Source organism: Felis catus, chromosome B4, assembly GCF_018350175.1.
Source record: "Felis catus isolate Fca126 chromosome B4, F.catus_Fca126_mat1.0, whole genome shotgun sequence".
Lineage (NCBI taxonomy): Eukaryota > Metazoa > Chordata > Mammalia > Carnivora > Felidae > Felis > Felis catus.
The window spans coordinates 87587625-87606949 of NC_058374.1; the positions used below are offsets into that span (position 1 = coordinate 87587625).

General features: G+C 36.9%; 1 protein-coding gene across 5 annotated transcripts in view; it reads right to left on the reverse strand.

The window, feature by feature from the left end:
* TAFA2 (TAFA chemokine like family member 2) overlaps positions 1-19325 on the reverse strand; it is a 514179-nt gene that overhangs the window by 156582 nt on the left and 338272 nt on the right. For all 5 annotated transcript variants that reach the window (XM_045062009.1, XM_023257183.2, XM_019835164.2 and 2 more), the window contains one exon: positions 13590-13696. In XM_045062009.1, coding sequence (XP_044917944.1) covers positions 13590-13695 — 106 coding nt within the window. In that variant the 5' untranslated portion in view covers position 13696. The remainder of the gene's footprint in view (positions 1-13589; positions 13697-19325) is intronic.

Below are 19325 nucleotides of genomic sequence, written 5' to 3' on the forward strand. Positions count from 1 at the left end.
AGGCAATAATTAGGAGCCTTGGTGAACGCTGTCTGAGAGGCAATTAAATCTCCAGTTACTCTCCATCATTCTATGTCACTAGGCAGCTGTCCACCTGCCAACCCGGCAAAAGCTTGTAGGTTTATTATTTGGGAAGAGACACAGGTAGTGTCTGGACAGGGGAACCCAAGAGAGAGGAGAGGTTACGGGCACCCTACTGAATCAACTACAGAATGGTGAAGTGAGACATAACTGCTCACCCCAGCCGCTCTTACCTTTCAACTCTCTGACATTCTCAGCCAAGAGATTAAAGGATTCTTCTCTAAGAAATCTGGCCAGTCCAAAAGGGAAAACTCAAATGTACTGACATCGCTGGGCCTCCAATGAAAGCCCTACATCATCTTAAATTGAATCTCAAATTCTATAAGCCCCAGTGACGTGCCCAGAGTTTCCAGAGCAGACAGTTTGGGATTAACTCTCCGTTATTTGAGAAAAGCTTCTAGCATGGAACACAGAAACTAAAGTAACAAAGGAGGGAAAAAATATATATATTAGAAGCAAAACTATGTAACAAGAAATATTTACAAATGGGGGGCAGGAGAACATCAGATAACAAAATAGCACATAGAAATTAAAAGTATAAAAAATATATAAAATTTTACATAGGTTTAGACAAATAAAGGTGAAAACATCCCCCACCCCCGCAAAGAAAAAAAAAAAAAAACATAAAGCAAAAAGACAGAAAATATAAGACTAGAAGAAGACAAGTCCAGGAGGCCAAAGAGACAAACAATAGGGGATCTAGAAACAGAGAGGAGGGAAAAAATAAAACAGAACAAAAAGAAAAAAGCATTATTAAATGCAAAGTAAAAGTAAGGTTTTCTTTGTTCTTTGTTTTTGTTGTTTGTTTGTTTGTTAAGTTTATTTATTTGGGGAGAGAGAGTGCCTTGAGTAAGGGAGGGGCAGAGAGAGAAAGAGAGAGCAAGAGAAGCCCCATCAGGCTCCACACCATCAGGGCAGAGCCAGATGTGGGGCTCAAACTCACAAACCATGAGATTATCACCTGAGCCGAAACCAAGAGTCCAACGCTTAACTGACTGAGCTACCCAGGTGCCCCAGTAAGGTTTTCTTTGAAAACTGAAATCTAAGCGTGGAAAGATTTACTCCATAATTGAAAGAAACTAAACCTAGATATATATTGGCAATAATCATTTTTTTTTAATTTTAAGGTAAAAGAAACTGTCTTAAAAGTATCCAGATATTCCACCCCCCACCCCCCAACAAAAAAAGAGAGGCAAGATTACCTCCAAGTTAGTAAAAGAAGTATGGATTAAAATAGACTGGGGCTTGGGGGCTCACACAAAGTGTGTGCTAACACAGTGACTAGACAAAATATAAACTACCGGTCACATGACACAAAGCATTTGTTCTTTACAAAGAGCTTTCATAAAACTATAAAGAAAAACAGGGTCCTCTAATGAAAATAATAGATAAAATACATGAAAAGATAATTAATAAAAATATCAGTGATCAATATATCAATGAAGATGTGTATCATTTTAGTAATTAAGAATTGCAAATTAAAACAAGATGAACTCAACCAAGATTAAACAGAACGATAAATCTCGGTGTTGACAAGAATGTATAAATTCCCTGCTGACGGTAAGGTAAATTGGGATGTTTGCAACTTGACACTATATATCAATATGCATACATTTAACATATAATAAATATTTTTTTTAATTTTTTTTTTCAACGTTTATTTATTTTTGGGACAGAGAGAGACAGAGCATGAACGGGGGAGGGCAGAGAGAAAGGGAGACACAGAATCCGAAACAGGCTCCAGGCTCTGAGCCATCAGCCCAGAGCCTGACGCAGGGCTCGAACTCCTGGACCGCGAGATCGTGACCTGGCTGAAGTCTGACACTTAACCGACTGCGCCACCCACGCGCCCCTAATAAATATTAATAAACATCCTATATTAGATCATTTTTATCAGTGCTTCTTTTAGATTTTTCTAAAAAGAACACAAATAATTTTATAGTTAAAAATACCATTGTCCAAACACAGTAATACTTTAAAATTTAAGTCATTTGACCTAATAATTCCATCACTAAAAATCTAGCGTAATTAACAGATATGGGGAAAAGCAACATACAAATGTTCATTATAAGAACTATTTTATCAGAGAAAAATAAACAGCTTAACTACCCAATAATATAGTGTGGCTAAATATTTTCATAAGAAATATGAAGATAGTCTTGCAATATAATAAGAAAAATCTATGGATATAACATATTCTTGATATTATATGAATAATATTCAAGAATAAATAGTGACATATGTGTAAGATTATAGGTGTTATAGAATTTCTTTATATTTTTATATACTTTCCAAAATATCTCCAACAACAAGCGTAGGATGCTTTATGTTCTGAAAAATATAAACATTATTTTAAAACAACATTAAATTTGAAAAGCATATAAACTGAAAATACACAACGAACATGATCAAGCTTTAAGAGTTATGTAAGGTTTTCAAACAGATCAACAGTAAGAAACACTGAATTGGCAAAGGAAACGATGAATAATTCAAATAATAGAAAATGAAGAGTTCAAAATGTATTCATTCATTAGTACTCAAAAATATTAACTAAAACTTGAATAACTATGTCAGGACCTTTTTATTTAAAAAAGATTTTTTTAAACTAATAGCCAATATTTTCAGAGTGGTAAGATGGGAAGTTTTATATACCTCTGTGAGGGAAGACAGGTAAATTGATAATGTAACTATTCCTGCATATATAATCTACATTCCTATATAAATATTCCTGTGGTAGATATTTGACACTTTCTTTTCCAACATTCATTTTTTCTATGTTCCTCTCTGTACTGAAGGGGGAGTGGGATCTTAGATATTAGATTTCTCAGATTGCCTTGCCATTTAGATACTGTCCATCAAGGTATGACAGCCATAAGGTGTGTGCTTAGATCTCCCTCAAAAGAACCCACTGCAAAGAACATAGTCGACCTATGACGTCCACCTGTCCCACCTGTAGATCCATTATAGGCTCCCACCAAGGCCACACATTCCCTGAGCTGCTACCAGTGGCTGAGCATGACAAGAATTCTATAGCACATAATGGGACTCTCTCCAAAGGGTAACCTTTGCTTAAGGATTCCAAGTTTGCCTAAGATGTTTTCAAAACTGTGCTGAAGTTTGAGGCTCCTCCTCCTCAACCTTCCTTCTTTTCTTCTCTTCTTGCACAGGGGTCAGAACTTCCTCATGCTCTGAAGGCTTGCCTCCATCTATTCCTGCTCCTGCCCACTTTGTACTTCAAAAGTGTCTCCCCCAATAAATTTCTTGCACATTGAATTCCATCTTGTAGTCTGTTTCTCAGAGGAAGGTTCTCATAAGAAAGGGAGACTGGAAGAACAAAGAGCCATCTATTTTTTTTTTTTTTTCCTGTTTCTGGCTTCAGAAGTGCTAAGGAAGGATAATGTAGATGCCTGTGGGCTTTGGCAGCATTAGTGGAGTCTGTCTGGCAGCATCAGAATTGGTGCAGGCTTCCTACTCAGTGGCATTGGAAGTGATTCCTAAAGCAGTACCAGTGTTTCAGCAACCTCGACAACAAATACATTCAGGAGCTCTGGGTAACACTGCGTTTGGGGGGGTTTTGTTTTGTTTTTGTTTTTTTGCTCTTCCACCTCTAGAGGCAGGAATGGCTTTCTGCAGTTACCAATGTCTGGGGAGTAGTATCACCCTCCTTGTTTCCTTTTCCCACCTTTTCAATACTTTTGTAGCCTATTCCCTATTTTTAAATACCCTAGTATGATCTCCTCATTCCAGAGTGAACATTGAATGATACAAACCTGTTTCATTCTTTTTGACCTCAGAAATTGTCATTAGTGTTAACTATGTAAAGAAATGAATATGAACAAAATTTATTAATAAATTTAATGAATTAATATTACATGTAAATGATTATTGCACAAAAATTTTATATTAGTACAAACAAAAAAAGTCCCAAAGAAATCTAAGACTAGAGAGAAGTAATTTACATGTAAATGATTATTGCACAAAAATTTTATATTAGTACAAACAAAAAAAGTCCCAAAGAAATCTAAGACTAGAGAGAAGTAATTTACCAAAGGAATTTAGAGTACATTATTATGTTTTCTTAAGCCCCAGATAAGATTTGTGTTTCTGAATGGTGTTTAGATATATAAGTTAATACACATCATTTACTGTTAATTATACAAAGTGGGGGGGGAGGGGAATGTTAAATATGCAGTTATCAGATGAGTCATAAATTTCTTATCTTAGAAATATATCCTGGGGAAATTTTTTACATGTAAAGCAAAATACATGTACAATAAAGTCCACTGCAGTGTTGTTAAAAAACAACCAACAACTTGAAAGACCCAAATGTTCATCAATCATAAAAGAAATAAACACATAACAGTATATTCATATAGTGGAATCCTATGTCACAGCATAGATGAATCTCTAGAGAACATCTTGAGGGCAAGCAATAAATAACACTTAAAAAATGTCCATAATAGGATTCCACTTTTACGAAATTAAAAATCACACAAAATTACGTTCTGTTGTTTAGGGGGAGAAAGTCAGGAAAGGAGTACATCTGTAAGAGGAGGGGTTATAATGAGGGTGAGGCATAAGGAGCTGTGAGAGGATGACAATATTCTATTTCTCGTCCTGGTTGATAGTTGCCCAGTTGTTTACTTTATAATTATTCTTGCAAGTGTACATACATGTTTTATTCTGTATGTGTGAGGTTTCTTAAAATAAAAGAAGAAAAATACCAGAACATGGAAGGATAAACTCCAGGAAGACAACACCTCTGTCTTCATAGTTTAAAACAGAATCACCAGCTCAGGGCAGTTCAGTCTCTCACTTACCTATGTGCATGTCAATAAATGTGTGAATAAATAAATGAATGAACATCAAGCTCTCAGACATTTTAATATGTTCATAAATTAAACCAGATGAAAATACGCCCAAATGACATCTAATAATTACCATGCGAAAGGATTATAGGTAACCCTATTGGTCTTCTTGATATTTCTCTTCGTTACCAAAATTTCTCAAATGAACATGTATTACTCTGAAAATTAAATAAAATAATTAAATATGTTGTTAAAAGTTCAGAATTAGGTCAGTTTTATGTTCGGGCCACTTTTCTTTCTATGGGAACATTAATCCAATTGTTTCCACAAACAAGATCCTTACAACACTGAATTGTATCAATATTTTATAGTTTTCAGAGTACAAGTCTTTCATCTCCCTTGTTAAGTCTGTTCCTAGGTATTTTATTCTTTTTGGTGGAGTTGTAAATGGAAATATTTTCTTAATTTCTCTTTCTTAGTGTATAGACACTCTATCAGTTAGTGGGCATTATTTTTGTATTCTGCAATTTTACTGTATTTATTACTTCTAAGAATTTGTGTTTGTTTGCTTGTTTTGTTTCTTGGTGGAGTCTTCAGGGTTTTCTAGGGATAATATTATGTCATCTCCAAATAGTCACAGCTTAACTGCTTCCTTACCAATACAGATGCCTCTTATTTCTTTTTCTTATCTTTTTCTTATCTTATTTCTTTTTCTTATCTGATTGCTGTGGCTAGGACTTTAAGTACCGTATACAATAAAAATGGTGAGAGTGGACATCCTTGTCTTGGTCTTGATCTCAGTTTTTCACCACTGAGTATGATGTTAGCTGAGGGTTTTTAATATGGCCTTTATTACTTGAGTTATGTGCCCTCTTAACCCACTTTGTTGAGAGTTTTTATCATGAATGGATGTTGAATTATAAATCAGGATTCCTAAACTTTGGTATACATCATAGTCAGATGAAAACCAGCCCAAGAGAATCTATTAATATCATAGCTAAATTGGATCAATTTTAACTGTTAGAAAACCAGCATTCTGAATATGGTCTCAAAGGAGCTACACCAGCCACCTTTCCAAGCTGACTGAATGCCACTAACCTCCTTGCTTATTTTCTCTGTAGACACAGCAGTCTTCTCAGCTCCAGAGCATTCTGTTCCTTCATATCTCAGCACCTCGCACAGGCTGCTACTCTGGCCTGGATGCCCCACCCTGTGCCTACTTAATTCCCACTCCCCATTCAAAACTCAGCTTGGGGCGCCTGGGTGGCGCAGTCGGTTAAGCGTCCGACTTCAGCCAGGTCACGATCTCGCGGTCCGGGAGTTCGAGCCCCGCGTCAGGCTCTGGGCTGATGGCTCAGAGCCTGGAGCCTGTTTCCGATTCTGTGTCTCCCTCTCTCTCTGCCCCTCCCCCGTTCATGCTCTGTCTCTCTCTGTCCCAAAAATAAATAAAAGTTGAAAAAAAAAATTAAAAAAAAAAAAAAAAAACTCAGCTCAAAGGTCTCTTCTCTAGAAAAGACTTCCCTGATCACCCTCCACCATTTTACAGTTTAGATACTCTTATCCTGAAATTTTATTTTTATAATACTCTTATACCATTTTAATTAAATATTTGTCTGATTATCAGATTAATGTTTTCTTCTCTGACTATAAGCTTCATAGCACGTGGGTCATGTCTATTTTGTTCACTTTTATTTTTATTGAAGTATAGTCAAAACACAATGCTTGATTAGTTTCAGGTGTACAACACAGTGATTTGATAAGTTCATATGTTATGCTGTGCTCACGACAAGTGTAGCTACCATCTGTTACCATATAATGCTATTACAATACTATGGACTATATTTCCTACGCTGCACCATTTTGCTCACTTTTATATCTCCAGAACTTGATCTAAAACTCGATCCTCAAAATAGATTAACAATCTCAATATACATTAACAGGCCTTCAATATAGATTTTGTTTACTGGGTCATTGGTTAGATAAATAAACTATGAAAATAAACCAACAAAGAAATAAAGAGCTACCGAAAAACAAAAATTAAATGACAGCTCTCTCTTCCAAGCTTTGAACTAAAAATCATCTGAATTTTAATTTTTTTTCCTTTGGAAAAAATTCCATTTAATCAAAAGTCTCAACTCAGATTAGTAATTACTTTGTATGACAATGAGGATAATATATATTAAATCTTAGCTAAGGAATTTTGATTTTTTTGGTATATAACTCAATTGTGTGTATTTCTTTTACACTAATACAGATCCTTTTTCCAACCCAAATATCCTGTGATGACTCATTTTCTTTAGATTTAGTTTCGACATGATGGGTAGAGGAAGAAAAGGCTAGAAAATGTATTAGCCTCCTAAGATTAATGACTACATTTTTCTGTAGGGAACTTCGAGTCCTAAACTGAAATGTTTCCTCTCTGATCCCTAATATCTGAAGCTGGACCTAATGTAATTGCTTCCAAGGGGGAAATACTGCTTATGCTTTCTGACTGGCTGTCACAATGCTCTGAGTTAATCACCATCCCTTCCCAAAGTGCCCAGCTCAGTACAATCATGAGAATTCAGGACTGAATCTCCACAGCAGTTCGAGCAATAAACTTATTTATCTGTGTGTGAGGGACTTTTAGTTCCCAAAGCTCAGAATATTTTACTAAGTTGGTGACATTTTCTGATTTTTAGATATCTCATTTTTCAAACCCAAATGCTCTGGATTTCTAGTGTTCCTACATCGTGTTCAGAAAACAGAGTAACACAATTCTCCATTTGGTTGCTCTTGAGAGCACAATGCTATGGCACTGATATTTTAGAGTTATTTATTCCATTCTTTCATCTTCATTTGCCTGTTCTGTAATGACCTAATCTCCTACCACTATCTTTCTTACATACTCTCCTCTATGCATATCATCCTCCTCACTGTCTCCAAGCATGCTCCTACTTGAAACCATTCATGTTTATTGCTGCTTTGCCTGCAACACCTTTCCCCTAGATATTTCTGTGGCTGGCTCTAGTGGAAACTTTAAGTCTTACCCAAAGGCTTTATTTAAAATTACAATCCCTCTTGAACACTTCTTATACCTTTCTTCTTTTATTTTTTCCATAGCACTTACATGATAAAACCATTTTATTTTTCTCTTTATTATCTGTTTTCTACCTCTAGGACAAAAGTTCCATAAAGACAAAAATTTTTGCCTCTTTTATGTACTGATACATTCTCAGCCCTTATTGTAGGTACATGAAAATTATTGAGTAAGACAAATATCCCATTGGAATTACCATAACTTAATACTCTTATGAAAACTACCAATAGACTCTATAAGTCTAGGAGTACTGGTTCCCAGAAAGGGGATACTTTTACCAGGGGAAACAGTAGGAGTTCAGCTGAACACAAAGCTACAGCTGCTTCCTGGTAAACCACATAGACCAACAAGAAAGAAAGGAGTTAATAATATTGATGTGGCAAATGACCCTGATGACCATGAGGAAGAGGGTAGTTGCTATGAATGGAAGGAGGAAGTACAGAAACGAGTATGTTAGGCTCTCAGATGATTCACTGGGCCATTTTTTGGCATCTTCATGTCAGTTATAACTATAAACTTGTAAGTACAACCATAACATTAAGAACATGATAATCCAGGGCTCAGAATCCTCAGGTATTAGGTCTGGGTAAAACATCAAGCAAGCCTACCTGATGAGAAGAGCTGGCTAAAGGAAAGTGAAACCTAAATGGCTAGGGGGCTGGACAGATCATGAGTATCAGTAATGGCCTTGGTACCAACTGTATTATCAAGTACCTTTTCTTAGAAATTGCAACCAACTGTGACCAATTTGATAAACTTGCCTGGATGAAGTGAACTTATATAAGCAGCAAGTGGATCTGAGGGCTATGAAAAATGGACAGTAATGGAATACAGATGGTGCAATGTTACCAAGATTCTTTTTTGTCAGCTGTGCACCTTTCCTACATTTGCTGTGAATGTGAGCAGAATGTTAGCAGAATGTTCTCAGTTCTTCCCTTCTTCAGAGGTTTACCCTCTGCAAAAGAAGAGCCACTTCTCCAGGAAGGCAATCAACAGACTTGACTAGGCAATTACTAGTAGACACAGGGGTGGACGAGGCTGTCTATCGTATCTCAAGGAGAGGCCAACTCTGGAGCAATTCATGTTTCAGAGCACCTTCAAAGGACCTGACCAGGCTATTCTCCAGCTGAGACTGTATTTGTATTTAGCCTTTATTTCCTGCTCTATCCTGCTGCCCTTGCTCTCCTCCTGAGAGCACTCTTTTAATAAATCACATAAACAAGAATTCCCGACTTGGCTCTGCTTCTGGAGAACCATACCTAGGACATAGGGTAATACGCAAATCATCTGAAAGAATGCATCCTAAGCACAGGCCTTAAAGATTCTCACAAACATGATTTCAATGAACAATAGTTCATAATTTTTTTTTTCAAATCACAAAACTTTATAATACATATCATGAGTGAGATTCACCAAGAAAAAGACACAAAAATTTTAGAAAAGAGAATCAACTCAAATATAAAACATATATATAACATACACAAAACATGTATTATATATACAATATATTCTGTATATATTATATGTTGTATGTATACAACATACACATATGTTGTATATACGTATACATATATGTATACATATATGTATACATATATGTATACGTATATACAACATATGTTGTATATGTATACAACATATAATATATTCTCTATATATTGTCTGTATGTAAATATATATAACTATATATACTTTAAAACATATATGATATATACAAAACATATATTATATAAAATTCATAAAAAGAGGAAATGCAAACATGAATGACAACAAAAATATATCAATATCAAAAGTCAATTTCACCAAAAGGAAAAAAAAAGTAATCTTGAATAGCATATAGTAGGTGAAACTAAAACTCAATATATGGATTAAAGAGAGATTAGATTGAGGAGAACAAAGAACTAGTGTGGCAGGAAGATGTGAATAAATAGCCCAGAATATAGTACTGAGAGACTTAAAGGTGGAAAATACAAAGGTTGAGATACACAGAGGACACTATGAGGAAGCTGACATACACATGACCAGAGCTCTAGTTTAGTAGAGATAGTGGTGTAGAAGAAATATTTGATGAGATAATGCCTGAAATATTTTCAAAGTTCATGGAAGACACCAATCCACAGATTCAGAAAGTCAACCAAACCACAAATAGTGTAAAAAGAAATTCACTACTAGGTATATATCATGGTTATATGGAGCAAGACTGCCTAGATTTAAATCCTGCCTCCGAGTTACTAACTAGCCATTAGGGGACAAAGTATTTAACCTTCATTTGCTAATTTCTGATCTGTAAAGTGGGTTTAATAATATTTCATACTTCGGAGATTGTTATGAGGATTAAATGAGTATCTGTAAAGCTCTTAGAATAGTGCTGTTGAGTTTTTAATATTCAGCTTTCTAACTTTTCTCTTGAATGTTTATACAAGGTGCTCTGAATCAGATATAGATTCAGATATAGATATTATGATTACCTCCCAATAAATAAGTATATTGGCCTGCTGTGCCCCAAGCCTTACTCATGATGAAAACCAGCTCAAATGTCCTACACAAATAGCTGAATACTTTACAGGTGAATGAGAGAAGAATGGGCTTTTCATCACTTATATACAGGAGAGACAGTCATCCTCTCCCATCCTGAAAGGAAAAAAAAAAATCTTTTGCTGCTTTGAGATGGGTTGGAAAGGATCCTAGGTTCTCACTCTAATCTTTTGAATGTAAATACATCTTTCCAAGGGTCAAAGAAACCTCAGGGGTCTCCAAGATCTGAGTTTCATACTTAGAAAGTTTAGTGGCCCTAATCTTTCCGACACCTTGAGGGCTTAATCTAGGGACCTAATCCAAGCTGTTAACCATTTATTTCACTTGAGGGGACAAGAGGAATTTTATCATTCTTTTGAATCAAAGCAATTAACTATATAATTAACTCTAGGTGTGATATATCTCAGGAGGCTGGGGCTTTTTATTGGAGCACTGAGAACTCCAGAAAGTTTCACTTTCCCACAAATACCCACCCTATACTGAGTTTAAGTGATTGTTAGATAAATAAAAATAAATACAATTAATGAAGCTATAAAGATAAGAGCAGAAAGTAATGACATATAAGAAGATACACAAAGGACAGGATCATTTGAAAATGAATAAAACTGACCAATTCTGGTTTTCTCAATCAAGAAAAGAGAGAAGACACACTGAGCACTAGTCACATAGAAAAAGGAGATATACATACACACAGAGAGGGTTACAAAGATAGTAAGAAAATATGCCCTGAACTACTTTATTAGCACTAACGCTTTGGAAAACCATTTGGCATCATCCGGTAAGTCTGAAGATATGCATGCCGTGAGAACCAGCATTTCTGTTCCTCAGAATGTGTTCTGAGAAACTCTCGCACATGTGCGCCAGAAGTTGCAGATATTATAGAAGCATTGTTCATAATGGCAAGAAAATAGAATACCAAATGTTCATGTACGAGAATATAAATATATTAATTGTGGTGACTTTATACAAAAATTACAGAGCAATAGTAAAAAATGAATAAACCAGAGCTATATGCCATCACCCATAATTAATGCCACAAATACTTATTGGGCAAAGTACAGAAGAATACAGTATAATACTATTATGCAAATTCAATAACAGCCAAAATTAAGGAATATGTCATTTGGATGTAAAGACACAGTGAAATTAGAAATAAATGCAAAAGAATTATAATCACAAAATTTAAGAATAGTGATTATCTGGGGATCTAAGAGACAAAGGAATGAAATCAGAGTGGCAGACATAGCCACAGAGTATTAGAAATACTACATTTCTCAACTGGGTGGTGAGCATGAACCACATATTCATTTTATAGACATGACTTACATATACATCATACTTACTATTTTAAATGTAAATTAGTTTAAAACAAAAGGGGCATTTTGCATGGATCCTATCACTTGGCTTTGAGCTGAGAAAGCATCTTTATCACAAACCTTTGCTTCACAAGAGTAACACCGACCATTCCTATAACCGTCCTCCACCCAACTTCTCTCAATTCTTTTATCGGCTGGGAAGGGGAACTGGGTGACCACCCATCACAGAAGGAATGGTGTGTCTTCTGTTACGCGAAGGCAGGGGGTTCGGCCCTAGTAGTTTGCAAGTCTTATTAAAAGGTGAGTATTTGGGGTGCCTGGGTGGCTCAGTCAGGTGTCAGACTTCAGCTCAGGTCATGATCTCACAGTTCGTGGGTTCAAGCCTAGAGTCTCCTTCAGATTCTATGTCTACCTCTCTCTCTGCCCCTCACCTGTTTCTGATCTGACTCTGTCTCTCAAAAAAAAAAAAAAAAAAAAAAAGAGGTGAGTAATTAACACTACTTTGTCCTTAGATTTGGTCCATTGTTGCCAATTGGAGGCATGGGGAATAACGTCCTTCTCGCCATCTTTTTAATTTTACACTAATAACAATTATCAAAGACCATTTAAAGTTTGATTTGTGGATCAGTATGCTGTATTAAAGAAAGAAGGAAATTCTAAAAAAGACATGATATAATTAATATTATATGTATACACTGCCACACACACTGTGGGGTGAAAACAGGATTTATAAAATATGAAGGGCTGCTTCATAAAACTCTCTTATTTTGAAAGATGTCTCTTTTTGGTTTTAAACATGGAGGTAAAGATTTTGTCCAAGAGGCATACCTCTCACAACACATCCCTCCTCTCCTTGGTGTTAATGTTCCATGTGATGCTAATGAAGTGCACATGTGTAACTAATTTAAGTGTTACAGAATTCAAGGCACTCTTAACTCCCTCTCCCCCTCAAAATAAAATTTAAATGTTGCTCATCTCTAGACTTTACAGATGACTGAAAATTGAATTGTAAAATCATATTTCACAGAAAAATCTGAATTGACTATTCAGGTTATGAATACTTGATTATGGTAGGGACAGTTCAGAAATAGCCCCATTTTAATTCATTTTGAAAAGGTAGTTATTCATATACTGAGTCTTACGCTCAGGAAAGAGAACAGAAAGGTCCTGAGCTGTCAGGCTTAACACATATGTTTAAAACAAATATTCTCACTCTGTCCTGAATTGAGCCTGCTGAATATCGTACTAGGGATAAAGTCCAAAAGGTGGTGAAAGAGGTACTCTGGCATGAAGAAATATGATCCATAAAAAGCACTGAGGGGAAATTTACATATATATATATGTGCATATATATATATACACATACATACATATTTACATATATATTATATATGTATATTAAGATACAGATCCTTTCATTACCAGGATGACTGCAATTTGAAATTCATGTTTATTGCATGTCAACTAAACATTTTAACATCAATACCTTGAAAATGGAAATGACGGCAGAAAGGCAGAGCCAAAATTCCGAACTCTTTGAACTCTTCGCAGAAATGGCAATAACCCTAGAAACATTTAAGCAATCATGCTTCCCCTAACAAAGCCATATCAAGGATAACTCTCTCTGCATTTTTACTTAAAGAGAATGACCAGGAAGGACCCATACCCAGTAAAACTAACAGACCAGTGAAGAGAGAACAAGACAGTCTGGGTTAAAGGAAGTCACTTTCTACAGAGAGCTGAGGGAAAAAAAAAATCAAAAGAGCTTACCTTTATGATGGTTTGCACTGGACACAACTTTCCCCCACAAGGTCACAATAAATATTATTATGAGCAGCTTTCCTTTTGTGGCTTTCTGTAAGTATCTCTTACTCATCCTGCAAATAAAAAACAATAATAAAAACCCTAAGCATATGAAATCACTGTTTTTCCATTATAATTGTGCTACATTTAAAGCTTTCATGACACCTGAACACCTGAAAATTGCATTTATTGTATTTGGAAAGCTGTTTACTGTATATAAACTCTGAAAAGAAAAAATATAAGTATTCCAAACAAACTACCTTGATATGATGAAAGAGATAAGAGAGGCCCTATCTCAGTCAGTCTTCATTCACTTAACAATAGCCTAAATCAACTGGGAACCATTACCATTTTTCTCCATATAAATATAGATTAACTTATTCACAAAATCCGAGGCATAGTTGTTTGAATAAATAAGTGACTTATCTTACTTTTTTTCCTAAAAGATTCCTTCTTCAATCCCAAGTCAAATGGTCAGAGTAAACAGTTTAGATAAAATGTGTGAGATGAATTCCTGCCCAGAATAAACTCATTTCAAATCTATTATTCCTAATGTGCTTTAAAAAAAAAAAAAGTCACCTGGTACAACTTCTTACAATGCTACCATTAGAGACACACAGATGTTTTAATATTGTTGGAATCCACCATTCTGCACTTTATCAGAAGCAGGAGAGAAATGGAAAAGCAGAATGAAAAATACCAAGCAAACATTTTATTTTTTTTTAATGTTTATTCATTTTTGGGAGACAGAGATAGACAGAGTACAAGTGGGGGAGGAGCAGAGAGGGAGAGAGACACAGAATCTGAAACAGGCTCCATGCTCTGAGTTGTCAGCACAGAGCCCAATGCGGGGCTCGAACTCATGAACCTTGAGATCATGTTCTGAGCCAAAGTCAGACACTTAACTGACTGAGTCACCCAGGTGCCACCCAAGCAAACACTTTCAAGTTGAATGCACAAGACTCAGGAAAGCGATGTTCTAATAAAATAATAGCCACCTATAATAAAAGTTCAGCACCTACTTTCTCTAACTTTCTATGACATTATTTCAGTCGTTCTTCACAACAAATTTGGGATATTGGTATGTCCATCGCCATTTCAAAGATGAAATTTAGAAATTTGCCTAAGCTCATATTTAATGATAGAATAAACATTCAAACCCAGAAATTCCTAATTCTAAATTCCTTACATTACTGCCTTGTTAAGGGGTGAGTGAAACTGATATAAAATATAATTCATCTGCATTTATTTCTGAGGGACATAAAATATATGTCCATCACTTAGTGCCTTCTCAGATTCTGGTCCTATATTGAACTCCATTCTTGTTTGACCTACAGATTCTTACATTATTTCTAGGGAAGGTTCATGAGGTCACTTTCTGACCTAGCTTGATTCTTCTTCCTCTAATTCTCTAAGTTACCTCTTTCCTCACTTCTTTACTTCCAAAAATTCCATCTCCAAAAATATGATTCAGTGGTAGCAATGATGGCTATAATTTTGTATAATTTTGAGAAGGAGTCTTTCATGTGGGTAAATGCCTTAAAATTGAATTATTATCTATTTTAATATAGATATATGCTAATATTCCTTGGCATGAAGAAGCTGTATGCACTGTGTATACACTATACACAGAAGATAAGTACTCAATAAATGTTAACAATTACTATAATCAATGATAGCAACGGAAATACATGCTGTTTTCTAAAAACTACACTGAAATTACAACTATATAAAAGGTGTATGTACATAAACACAATGGAGTTTGCAAAAATAAATAAATAAGTAAACTTTTAAATCAAATAAAACAATTACTTGGTTAGTCCAGCATTTCCCTTGGGGCATTCTGTGAGGCATCAATTTTCACAGAATGTTAATACAGTATTAGTGAAAAACATAGGGGGCATATATGTTTGTGTATGGGATTCAACAAATGTAAGAGGCATATCTGAGTGTGCAGCATTTTCCAGAAGCCTTTCTCCACAGAGTAACACAGGATACAAGTGTTCCCAGGAAGCCTCTTGGAGAAATAATCTGGTCTTGTATTCTCTCTCCGTAAACCAAATACCCATTCTACACCTTCCATTTTGTAGCCTTTGTTTCTTCTCAGGACTCTTACTACTAGTTTTGTTCTGAGAATCTACTTTTTCTATACTTTTTCTAACATTTTAGCCCTCCTGCCTCCCCCCACACACACACCCGATCCCTGCAATCTTACTGTACTGCATATCATATAACTGAATGAACAGTTTAGCAAAACTCATCTGACAAGAAGAGCTGCTTAGCATAATTCTTGATAATAGCTTTCCCATAGCAAATGGCCTCTGCTACAAGGTCAATGACCCATTTGTATTTTCCATACCATTGTGCACTCACCAAATGGGATGACAGAACTGACAGCTGGTCAAACTGGTAACTGGACATATGGAAACAGAAACACCCACAAAGTCACCAGGCTGTCAAACTAAGAAAGGAAGGGGAATACAATGCAACATGTGGAGATGTATAAAGACCCCTTCCTTCTCCCTCTCACACCCCCTCCATCCCCTCCAGTCAATTATCATCTTCGGTCAGTACTACTTCCTGAGTATTTCTTAAATGTATACACTTATTTTCATCCCTACTGCAATACTGCAGTTCACACCACCCAAATTTCTCTCTTAGCTGGATTTATTACTGCCAACACTGTCACCCTCTGGAATTGAAGACAAGCTCTCTGTCTGCCTTTTTCATGACCAAATTTGTAGTGTTTAACAGTCAGTAAGTGCCTAATATTGTTGACTGAATGTAATAGAGTGTGGTCAAATACATGACTATGATGAGACACACTTTACATGATTAAAACCTTCACAAGAATCCCCTTGGGTTCAGAAGTAAACACCCTTAATAAGTTCTTAGCAATTATATTTAAAAAAAAAAAAACCTAAATCAGAGATAACATTTTTTTGACTATGTCCCTAATCTTAATGTTAGGGCTTTCCTCCCCATCTCCCTCTCCACACATGATCCTAGTCTGTATTTTAACTCCATTACATTTCCTCAATTTCTCCCAGCCAAATTTCACTTCCATGTCACCTAAAACCTAACAGCCATCCACTCCATCGTCCATTCTTGTTAATGCTAACATTCTAGGGGCGCCTGGGTGGCTTGGTCGGTTAAGCGTCTGACTTCGGCTCAGGTCATGATCTCACGGTCCGTGAGTTCGAGCCCCGCGTCGGGCTCTGTGCTGACAGCTCAGAGCCTGGAGCCTGTTTCAGATTCTGTAGCTCCCTCTCTCTCTGCTCCTCCCCTGTTCATGCACTGTCTCTCTCTGTCTCAAAAAAAATAAATAAATGTTAAAAAAAAATGCTAACATTCTATTCACTGGTCAAGGGGCAGATGAGCAGTCCTTCCAGGACCAGGTTGAGCATCCTTCCTTACTCACACCAGCCACGTGCCACACTATTATAATTTCCATTTACTTATCTCCATCCCTCACTGTCATATAAGGTTCCTAAAGATAGGGACTGTACTCCATACGCTTGTGAATAGCTAGGGCCTGGCCCAAGGGTCAGCTTAGAATGGAAAATGAGTTTTTGTTGAATGTTAGTGGTATCCTAGATCCAAACATATTGTGTAGTTGTCAACATGAGGAGGAAGCAAGTATGTGTCATTTCTTTAGGGTAAAACTGGGAAAAGACAAACAAAGAAGAATGTGAGAAAGAGGTGGGGGAGGGGTAGACAAGAAAGGGCAATCTGGAAGAGAAGAAAAAAGGAGAAATCCAATCTGGAATGTGTTTTATTCTGATTTTAAGTTTATTTATTTTGAAGGAAAGAAAGAGGGTGCATGAGGGGCAGAGAAGGAGAGAGAGAGAGAGAGAGAGAATCCCAAGCAAGCTCTGCACCATCAGCACAGAACCAGATGAGGGGCTCATATCCATCAACCGCGAGATCAGGACCTGAGCCCAAATCAAGAGGCAGATGCCAGACTGAGCCAGCCAGGTGCTATTCTAACCAAGTTTTAAAGAACAATCAAGTTTGAGCAAACTGAAGTGCAATGGAGTGAAGGAGGGTTTTCAACAAAGGAGCGTTATCAAGAAGGAAGAAGGCTGAGTGCTCCATTTCTTCTTGACCTTCTGTGAGAGCACAGAAGAGGGGGCATTCACTTCTCATTCAGTGTGTAAACACCAGACCCCAGTTTGAACGTGGCCACCACAGTCAAGGGTCAGACGCACTTTCAGAACTGTCCCCTTCATCTGCGAAAATGACAAAATATAAGTGTGTTTTTTAACAGCAACCTCTGAGGGAAGAAGAAACAGGAAACTGCAGGATAAATACACACAGAGGATGAAACCTTGAAATTGCTCCTCCAGCAGCAGCAGCTTACAAGGAGCACAAGGGAAATGGGATAATTGAGTAAGGGTAACCTTGGCAGTGGAGGATGTTGAAAAGTTGTCAGAGGAGAAAACTGACAATTAAACCTTCAGACTTTCTCCTACTCCTTTCTTTCATATGACATGTTTCAGTTATATTCTCTTAGATTTCATCTTTGAAGCACTGGGAAACCCTTCGCCTCCCTACTGATGTTAAAAGTGTGTTTAATTGTAAATAAGCAAGAACTGAAAAATTGTTACGCCACTGGAAAAATCGTCTCCCCATAAAAACAGAAAGTAAGTTTAGCTGATCTAAAGAGGAGAAGATGCATGGGAAAAGGAGATAAAAGCTGGAACCTAGTATCCACCTGGGCTCCCCTTGAGCTTAATATGCTCTGTAGAAATAAAGGCCATGTAAGACAATACACATAAGGGTCTTTTCAGGGCTCTCCTCTACACTGATCTAATGTGTATACCAATCCAGTGTAGGCATGGACTTTATCAGCTGAATCTAGTACAGGAATTTACCCTTGAGGCAGAATGCTACAATTGATAACACCAGTTCCTTTTCTCCTCACAGGGACCAGACTGGTCTTATAAAATTTAAATCCAATCATATTAACTCCCCCTAACCCTCCTGCACCCCTGCCAAACACACACTCCTTACTTTAAATCCCAGAATTTACCTACCTATTGAAACCAGAGTAAAATCTAAAATTCTTACCAGAAAGATAGCTCAACATCATCTCCCCCCTAGACCTCTCTGACCTCACCTCACATTCCTGGTCCCTTCCTTGCCTACACTGAAGCCACATTGGCCTTCTCTCTATCCTTTTGCTGGGGAAGTTCATCAAGAAGGCATGACTGATAATTGGCTGCCGAGCTGGACCCAGGCAAGCAGAGGCTTCTCACCCCTTGCCTATCCTTGGAAGATACATTCTTCCCACCATTTACAGAGTGGGAGTTGTTTCAAAGACCTACTCTTGAGAGTAGAAGGTGTTGCTGACACCATCTGGAATGGTATACGTGACTGAACACCATTCAGGACTCTATATATACTTTTAAGAGTCTGGTGGGTGGGTGGAGACATCTACTCTGCTTGCAGCCACCCAAGACAAGCCTCATATGTAAGTCCCCTTGCTTAGTATTCCCTTCCCTGACACCTACCAATCTGGAGGGGCTTGCCTCTTTCTTCACTTTCTCCTTGCCCCACATGTATGGGAGTCAGTTTTAGATTTCACCCAGGAAACTCCCGAGGGTACAAACCAACACCCTCATGCCAAGCTTGTTCTAGACCTTACACTAACTGCTAGCTCTGCCTTAAAGTCTCCCCCCCAGGTCTTGGTACAGTGAG